This window comes from Kogia breviceps, chromosome 12 (genome assembly GCF_026419965.1).
Source record: "Kogia breviceps isolate mKogBre1 chromosome 12, mKogBre1 haplotype 1, whole genome shotgun sequence".
NCBI lineage: Eukaryota > Metazoa > Chordata > Mammalia > Artiodactyla > Physeteridae > Kogia > Kogia breviceps.
This window is the reverse complement of record NC_081321.1, coordinates 57699487-57709241: the sequence shown is the minus strand read 5'-3', so window position 1 is coordinate 57709241 and position 9755 is coordinate 57699487. Positions and strand designations below refer to the sequence as shown.

Here is a 9755-nt window from a genome sequence, read left to right as displayed (position 1 = left end):
CTGGGGAGCATTTATCCATTTATTTAGCACCTTGATGTGTCAGGCACTATGCCAGTTGTGGAGAAAAAATTCCATCAACATTGTTCTTATGGATCTTATCATCTACTAAGAGAGATAAATAATAGACAAGTAAACAAATAAGTATAAGCAGCAGTAGGTACTACAAAGGAAGAAAGAAAGAAGGATAAAGAGGAAGAGGATGACAGGAGAAATCTACTTGTATAGGATTTAGGGAAGGCTTCTAGGAAAAGTCAATATTTAAGCTCTGACCTGATGAATAAGAACCAGATTTACAAATATGGTGAAAGGAGAGGCCCAAGCCATGGGACAGGACCATGGAGACTACAGTGCCTCTGAACTGTACAGCATGTATCGGGAATGTTGAGATATTAGGAAAATGTTGTTATAATGGATTGATATATTTCAGTAATTTTTCAAAAGGACAAATTATCTGAGCCAGGTAAACGGTTCCTTATCCATGTTGTTTGGTAATATTTTGTCCCATTACTTATTGTCATTGCATTGTCTGCCCATCGCTACACTTGAGAAAGAGACCTAAGAATGCATCAGACGGGAGTGAAGACACAGACCTGCTAGAGCATGGACTTGGGAATGTGGGGAGGGCGAAGGGTGAGCTGTGACGGAGTGGGAGTGTGGCATGGACATGTATACGCTACCAAACGTAAAATGGATGGCTGGTGGGAAGTAGCCGCACAGTACAGGGAGATCAGCTCCGTGGTTTGTGACCACCTGGAGGGGTGGGGTGGGGTGGGGAGGGTGGGAGGGAGGGAGATGCAAGAGGGAGGAGATGTGGGGGCATGTGTATATGTATAACTGATACACTTTGTTGTAGAGCAGAAACTAGCACACCATTGTGAGGCAATTATGCTCCAATAAAGATGTTTAAAAAAAAAAAAAGAAAGAATGCATCAGAGCTATTGCAAATACATTCGGAGCTCAAAACAGGTAAGAGAAGGAGATAATACATCTGGGAATCACCAGCTGAGATCATCAGATGAGACCATTCAGAAAAAGGCAATGTAAATTATATCCCCATCATAACAAAAGTCTAAAATATGTGGCTTTGCATTGTTGCCAGGCAGCAAGGAAATAGATACTGCAAGATGGAAAACTAGAGACCCTTGTTATGCTTTGACTAACCATTAGGTAAAACTGGCACTAGCAACTTGAAAGGCAGACATGTAGCTATGGGGAAAGTAGTTAGAAAAAAAGCAGAGCTAGGATGTTTTTTATAGTGAGGAACTGTGAAAAATAGTGAAACAAGAAAAACTAGTTACAACTAGGTAACTCAGCTTTGTTACAAGAGCTGGGCCTATATCCTGTAGCCCTTTGGCTTCTATACTCCAAACAGCAGATTATTATGCAGTCTTTCTCGAAAGTCTCCATTAGGTATTACTGGCTGGACAATGGAAGTCAGTTGAGCAGAAAAGACCACCACCTAAAGGGCGCTGCATTCTTACTTAAACCCACTTTTCTAGAAGGCTTCAAAGTGGCTGCCACTCGATTAAGGGCTGGAGATATGGGCCAAGCACAGACACAGTAAATAAGATGCTGCTACCTTAAGAACGACTGATATAATGAGAGTAGCCGTTTGGCTGTGGATACTTTCATTTGAACTAACAAAACTGAAAGCAAAAGGACCAAAACCCATGTTTTGATGAAATTTTATCACCAATGTGGTAAGCACCCCTCAGAGGCCAGTTGGACCCTTTTACCCAAAAATTTGGTTTGGATGTTGCGACTAATAACCACACACACATCAAGAGGGTATGAAAAGGTTTATTATTCACATAATGAATGACACTTTCTGGGAGAGTGGGGCAGTTCCCGAGTAGATCCAAAAATGACTTGACTGGCTTGGCTTTTATTATTCTTAGGGTGTGGGGCAGGGAGAGGTTTCCTGCGAGCAGGCCAGGGCTCGTGTGGTTTGAACTTCCCAGCCAGCCCAAAGCAGGGGGTACCCAGGCTCTCTAATCAGCTTGCCCAGATGTGGAACAGAAGGGGAAAGGGAATATGGGGAGAAGAAAGGAAAGACATGGAAAATGGAGTCAGACTCCGTACAACAGTCAATTAAACAACAATCCTCTGAACTATAAGACTCTACATGTATTCGGTCTCTAAAGAAATCTAGGTCTACAAATCTCCACCAGCAGGCAGGGGCCTGCAAAAGCTGTGATGCCTCCCAGAAGTTTCATACGTGGCTATGTAATCTGAAGAGCAAGAATTTCCTGGACGTCAATTAGAGGCCACAGAAGGCAGTGGACAAGGGAGTTCCTCCCAGAGAGCACAGTCTAACCAAGGACTGTATACCCTGCCAGGGCAAGAGATCTTTGTCATCTCTGCTCCGATTTTCATCATGGCACCGGCCATGGACAGCTGCCCACCACTCCTGTCGTTTACTGTAGGATTCACTCTCTCTCTCTCTTTTTTTTTTTTCCCCTGGAGTTTTAGTAGGACATATGTCCATCTAGCTGGAGATAACATGTTCCAGCAGTCCTTGAGGCTAGGTATAGTTATATAGTCAGTATTCATGAATGAACTATAAAGCACAGTGATGGGTGGAACTTCCTTAAAAGGAAAGAGCTAGCTCCCAAATTCCTCTCTTTTCACAGGCTACAAATTGGCTGTGCTTCTGAGCCAGCTTTGACTATGGGAAGAATAACACACTTGGTAATGAGAGGACAACAAGGTAGACAAATTCTGGATCCCCTGATTATCTTATGAAACAGAGGCTGCCCTCCCTGTCCTGGACTTCACAACTACCACTGGATTGCTATATGAGAAAGAAATCAACTCCTATCTTACATGAGTCATCATATTTTGGGGTTTCTGTTCTAGCAGCTTATACCATTTCCTTGCTTATATAAAAAAGAAAAATTAAAATATTAAGAAGTTAAACTTCTTTAAGTTTAAACTTCTTTAAGTTAAACTTCTGTGATCTTAAAAATGTCTTCTTGTTCCTTCAAATTCTATCTTTAATGGTGAGTATAATAAAGAACCTCAAATTTAACTGGCTACAAGCAAGGAAGACCTTAAAACTATATGTGACCTCAGTCATTCCGCATGCTTCTCCTTTTTTCCAAAAAATCAGCCTACAGAATATAATCAGGTGTACTCTTTGAGCCTAAATGGAAGCATTTAGTCAATATAAATGGATGAGTAAAAAACTGGTAAATAAAAACTCATCGATATATATCACCTTCCCTTTTTACCAACACAAATGTCGATGTACTATTTTTATCTACTCCCTGTAATCACTTAATCACAGATTATTGGGTTAAGATACAAATGGATAAAGTAGACTTTATCTCTCACAATGTGATGCAAAGGTGACTTTCTCTGATTCCCAGTTCCGTGTTACTCTGTGCTTCAGAATGGTTCACTGTGTTGCTAAGACAACAGGGATGCTGCAACAGAAAACTGGGATTGAAGTCAAGGCACTGTAGCTGCCTCAAAGGATGTCATAAATAGTGTGTTCAAGGCCGTTTTCACAGTGAAATCTGTAACACTTGAATTGGAAGAAAAATATCATCCAACACGCTAGTCTTCCACAGAAGACAATGGCTCACTCAATTACTTGTGTTCTAAAATGAAGAAAACATTGGTATGTGGACTAAAAGTCAGGAAATCATCATTCCACTAATACGTATCTTTCTTAGAATGCTGCACAAATAACTGAGGGAAGCTTGCCCTTAAATTCCAATTTGCCTTTATTATTTAGAAGCATGTCTGAAGAATATTAGAAGCAAAAAAGAGATTATGTTGTCAGTTTTTCCTTGACCAAAAATGTACATCTCATCTAAACAAAGGTTTGATTCCACATGGTAAATAAATAGGGTAGGTTTGATATTCTCTGAGACCTGTGATTGCTATTTGGAATCTGGGTTAATGAACAGATGCAAAGAAGTATGGTCTCCTCAATGAACTTTTGATAAAGGCACAGAGAGCTCATCAGCAGAGTGATGTGAGCTGGCTTGCATCTCCAGGTGTGTCCAAGCAAACGAAACAACTGCAGCAATATTTTTGTTTTAATACTGAAAACATCAAAGCAAGGACAAAGAAAATATAATAAAATGTTTAACTGATTTTGACTATTTTTTTTTCTGACCTAAAAGAAAAAAGAAATGAAAATAGCATTTAACTAAACTGAAAAGTGTCCTTCACATCATGTACATTCTACTGCACAGAGATAAAATCCATCAAAAAAAAAACCTGAACAGATGAGTAAAGAGGCACAGTGCTCTTAGAGCTAGGACAGGCCTTGTTCAGAATCATCTCCCTCTCTTAAGAAATAATCTGGTGAAAAACAGTGCAGAGGCAAAGGCGAGTGTGGAGAATGTTTTCCCAATCTTTGAGGGTTCCTTGCTGAAGAGTCACAGGAGTGACTGGAGTCTGAGTTAACAGTGCAGTTTTCCTTTTTCAAGCAGGAGTCAAAAGGTACTCTTTAATAGTGGAAACTGGGGATTACATTGTGAGGTCAAGACTTGTGCAGGAATTCCTGTCTCCAAGTAAAATTTTAATCTAGCAAAATCAAATGAAACCCGTAAGACCCTTTTTTAAAACCCTGGTGTTCTAAGCATAAAAAAGAAAATAGAAAAGAACACAGACCACTCTCTTTTAATATTTTTAAGTAGCATAAATCATAATGGTTTGTATTCTACACTGTACAATTATATACTGTTACTTCCCGAAGAAAATTAACTTCTATTGGATTTTCTGAAACAGATACTCCGTACAGCTTGACCCTTTAGCCATCGCTACGACACATGGAAAATAATCTGTGAGGTTCCAAGTCTTCCAGTTGTGCCTGTTTCTGCTATCATTGAGGGGGAGCCTCTCAGAGACCTCTCACAGCCCCTTTCATCTCCTGCGCCAGGAAGCAGGCTCTGCAGGTAGATGTGTGCAGATGAGTGCAGCTTCTGTGCTTTGCTTCCCATAAGCCGACTCCCCTTTAAGAGAACTTGCGCTTCTTCATGGCTTCTGCCTTGACTGCCAGGCTCTTGGCACAGATGGTCAGGACCACAATGAGAACGCCCACCACAAATGTCACCAGGGGCCAGAGGAAGCAATGCAGGAGGACAATCTCATCATGCGTGCGATGCAGGAGCACATCATCTGGTCTGCAAGACAGTGGAGAATAGGAAAGAAAGAGTGGTCAACTGTCTTGGCATGACATAACTCTTCACAGTGTGGAGCTCAACTTGCTTTCTAGCCCAAAGTTCACAACCATCATTGAAAGCGAAGACTTCACGCTGACTATAAATACTGTACTTTGTGCTTCAAATCCATTATGAAAAGTTCTGAGGTCTAGAATCAAGTAATTGATGCATATTATTTATAATGTGATTTACATGTAAAATGTCAAAAGTATAGCAATCTCTTACACTATTATTTTCCTCCATTCTAAGTTGCTTAACATATTCCACTTTCTCACGCATCTTTTAACATCTGCTGAATTAGTCTAAAAATTGCTTACGGGTTGGCACTGTCAAATAAACCCAAACCCAAATGATGTTTTGTTTTGTTTTTTACCCCTTTCACCCATTTTGCCCACTTCCCCAACCCTCCACTTCTGGCAACTACCAATCCAATCTCCGTATCTATAAACCCAGTTGTTTGTTGTTGTTGTTTATAAGTATTTATATATTTATATGTGATTCCACATGTAAGTAAAATCATATGACACATATAAGTGAAATCATATGACATTTGTCTTTCTCTGACTTATTTCACTTAGCATAATACCCTCAAGGTCCATCCACGTTGTCACAAATGGCAAGATTCTGTTCTTTTTTATGGTTGAATAATATTCCATTATATATATTATATATAATTTATATGTAAAATCACATTTTCTTTAGCCAGTCATCCATTGTTGGACACAGGTTGTTGTCATGTCTTGGCTATTGTAAGTAATGCTGCAATAAACATGCGGGTGCATATATCTTTTCAAATTAGTGTCTTCATTTTCTTCAGATACATACCCAGAAGTGAAATTGTTGGATCATATGGTAGTTCTAATTTTAATTTTTTGAGGAAGCTTCATACTGTTTCCATAGTGGCTGCACCAATTTACATTCCCCCGAACAGTACACAAAGGTTCCCTTTTCTCCACATCTTCACCAACAATATTTTTGTCTTTTTGATAATAGCCATTCTGACAGGTATGAGGTTATATCTCATTGCAGTTTTGATTTGCATTTCCCTGATGATTAGTGATGTTGAGCATTTTTTCATATATCTGCCAAATGATCTTAATTTACAAAAATAGTCAGTTAAAGTCACTATTTGAATTTAGACAGAAAGACCTATGGTGTAGTCTTCAGGTCGACTCAGCTTCACCATGTGAAGGTTTTAAACAATGAACAGACTAGTGAATGGTTGGATTTAATGCATTTTTCCATGCTTCTGGGTAGGGTTAGCCATCATTTTAAACCACTGACCACTTTCTTGATATATTTTGCAAAGTCTTAGCAATATGTCTCAATCTTATCAATGTGGGGCTTCTATTTGCAATTCCAACATTGGTCTCATTCATGGGAAGTGAAGATGAGATACATTCCACAAGCCATGATCTGTCATCTTTGGCCACTACAGAGAGATTCTGGGAATTTAGCTTTCATACAAGAGGTTTACATTTTGCAAGATACTTCCATTTCAGCCACAGGAAAGTCTGTTCCATTATGCTAGAGTAGCAATGCTTCCACCAGAAAATAAAATAATGAGGAATAGTCAGTCCAGTTGCCCTCAGGAACTTCAGAGGCTTTAGAGTGCAAGAGCAGCGCATTTAACAGAGGAATGTATTCCTGAGGCTCTCTCACTAACCACAGCTTTCATAATTCAAGACCTATTTTCCCAGAAGACTGACAAAGAATGTTGGATATGTCTCTTCTACCTGTAATGCAGCCATCATGTAGCATTAATAAAGACGGTTTTGCAGACTGGCTTTGAAATTACATAATCCTTGCCCTTTTTTGTGCATAATATCATTTCAAATCCTGCACATAAAGTGAGATTTTTATTGACATTTGATTTCAATTAAAATTTGAACTAAGTGAATGCAGAGTCATTGTAACAATTAAGCAAAAATCATCCTAGCTTGCAGAAGTCACTCCTTTTTTATGAATTCCTATAGCAACACATTGTCTTCAAAACTTGTGCTACCATTAATTTGTGATATATATTAATGTGCATATCCTTTGCTTCTGTAAGACCCTTGACTTTGTCATTGCCTGTTTATTCTGCACATAGATGGTGCTTAAGTAATGGTTTGCTACTGGTGAAGGGGAAACCATCCCAATTGCAGCCTTGTCAGCCATGTAAAATCTCAACAAACTTCAAGCTTTGAGTGTGAAAAAGCAGAGGCCTGGGTCCAAAAATAGTCAGGGCACAACACAGTTCTAGTCATGTTTTCCAGTCTTTGAAATCCCACCTGCAGCACTGCCATGGTTCTTTCTCCAGCCACGAGAGCTCACTGCTGTCAGACCCTCTACCTACATGTGCAAGGGAAGGTGAAAGTTTCTCTGCGTGACTTTCCTCCCTCCCTTCCTTCTTACTTTATTCCTACCTACCTTCCTTCTTACTTTTCTTTCACCTCTCCTCCCCTCCCCTTCTTTCTGGGATTGTTCTACTCCTGCAGAATCGATTTGTACAAAGATGAACTAGATTCTTCATCAAAGGGTGAGAGGGTACAATAATGTGAATGTACTTAATACCACGGACTATACACTTATATGCGGTTAAGATGGTTTTTAAAAGGGGGGGGCGTTGGCAGAGGGGGACTTGAATTTTTAACACGATTTAAATGAATTTGTATGTGATTTCTATGCTACCGTGTTTTACAGCTAATTTTCTAGTAAAATGCTTCAGTGAGCACCTTTTACCTTTCTTCTCTAGTCACTATTGTTGAGGCTGAATCCTTTACCACAATACAGCAGTCCCTCCCCTTATCTGTGGTTTTGCTTTCCATGGTTTCAGTTACCTCGAGTCAACTGAGGTCTGAAAATATTACACAGAAAATTCCAGAAGTAAACAATTCATCAGTTTTCAATTGTGTGCCATTTTGAGCATCACGATGGAATCTATTGTTGTCTGCTCCATCCCACCCAGGATGTGAATCATCCCTTTGTCCAGCTGTCCTGTCTGTTAGTCACGTAGTAGCTGTCACGGTTATCAGATCCACCATCATGATATTGCAGTGCTTGTGTTCACGTCACCCTTATTTTACTTAATATTGACCCCAAAGCACAAGAGCAGTGATCCTGGCAATTCACATATTCTCTTACTGTGCCTAATTTATAAATTAAAGTTTGTCACAGGTACGTATGTATAGGAGAAAACATAGTATATATAGGGTTTGGTACTATTCATGGTTTGAAGCATCCATCCACTGGGGGTCTTGGAACATATCCCCCATCTGTAGAGAAGGGGGCACACTGTATTGTACAACTGAGCCAGGAAAATAGCCACAGATGAGGGTGGTTGCAACCATTATACATATTTTCTGAAACACAGTTTGAAGAACATTTACTAAAAAAGAATGAGAGTTAAAAGAGGAGAGAAAATAATAACTGGAAAAATGGTGGACCCAGATATTTGTTTTATTTAGAAACTGCTTAGTATTCCACACCCAAAAAAGCCCTTGGGGCAAAATTTGATTTTAATATTTCAAATGACAAAACAACATCATTCACTTGAGTTAGCCATGTTGAATTTGTAATCGCTTCAAAAGCCTTCTTGAGGTAGAAATATTATATAAAAATGTACATGGTTTCTTTAAAAGTAACTAGTGTCTGTTTCCATTTCATACGGTTCTAAGATGCCCCACAGTCTCCTTCGATGGGAATGAAGGGTACAGAATATGCCACTTTGGCATAAGGATTATTTTGAACTGAAGGCAACTGAGAAGCAGCAGCTTCAAAGAGAGATCTTCACACTTTCCCTATTTGCCTAAAAGCAGGACATAAATTTGTAAAGATAGTCCTCCTCCTTTCTCTTCCTGGAAGGACAGAAGTTAATCACCGGAGACAACTCTATACGCTAATAGCCCAGAGATGGCACCAGAGGAAAAACAAACTTTATTAACTCAGCACTTACCTTCCATTAGTTCCGCATATATTTACCTTCCTACAATATGCTGCCCTAGAAACTCAAGGTCCTTTTCCTTCATCTTGTCACTTCTCTAACAATTTATTGCTTTTTTTTTAAAAAAAAGATGGCATAAGCCCAAGTTCTAACCACCTCTTTGAGTTGCTCATCACTGAGTGCTCTCATGTGTATGCACAGTGCACATGTTAATAAACTGCTCTGTTTTTCTCTTGTTAATCAGTCTTTTGTCAATATAATTTACAGGGCCCAGGGCAATGAACCTAAGAGGGGTACAAGGAAAAACAGTTTTTCCTCCCCTATAGGAAAAACTTATTTCTCTGCAGAGTAATGCTTAAGTCCATCATTCAGTCATAGGATTTACTGAGATTATCTCTAAATTGTCCTTGTGATATAATTAAAATCTGGCTCTTCCAAACTGGGACTTCAGTGCCATAATTGAAGGGAACGCCCCACCTCCGCCTCAGCTTCCTGCAGTTTTACCAGGCAGATTTCACATGGGTTAGCAAAAATTATTTCCAAAGGGGTTTAGACTTAGAATGCAGTTTTCCATAATTCCATAATGGTGGGACTAAAGAGAAACTTTTAACAAAAGAATCACTGTTTTCAGCATTTGGCAACCTAGATAA

The 9755-nt window shown here is 39.4% G+C and overlaps 1 protein-coding gene across 1 annotated transcript in view; it reads right to left on the bottom strand.

Moving 5' to 3' along the window:
- Window positions 1-1782: 1782 nt before the first annotated feature.
- The window catches only part of KCNMB4 (potassium calcium-activated channel subfamily M regulatory beta subunit 4), a 65157-nt gene continuing 57184 nt past the window's right edge, over window positions 1783-9755 (bottom strand). The window contains exon 3 of the mRNA XM_059080270.2: window positions 1783-5141. Within this exon, the coding sequence (XP_058936253.1) occupies window positions 4973-5141 (169 nt within the window). The 3' untranslated portion in view covers window positions 1783-4972. The remainder of the gene's footprint in view (window positions 5142-9755) is intronic.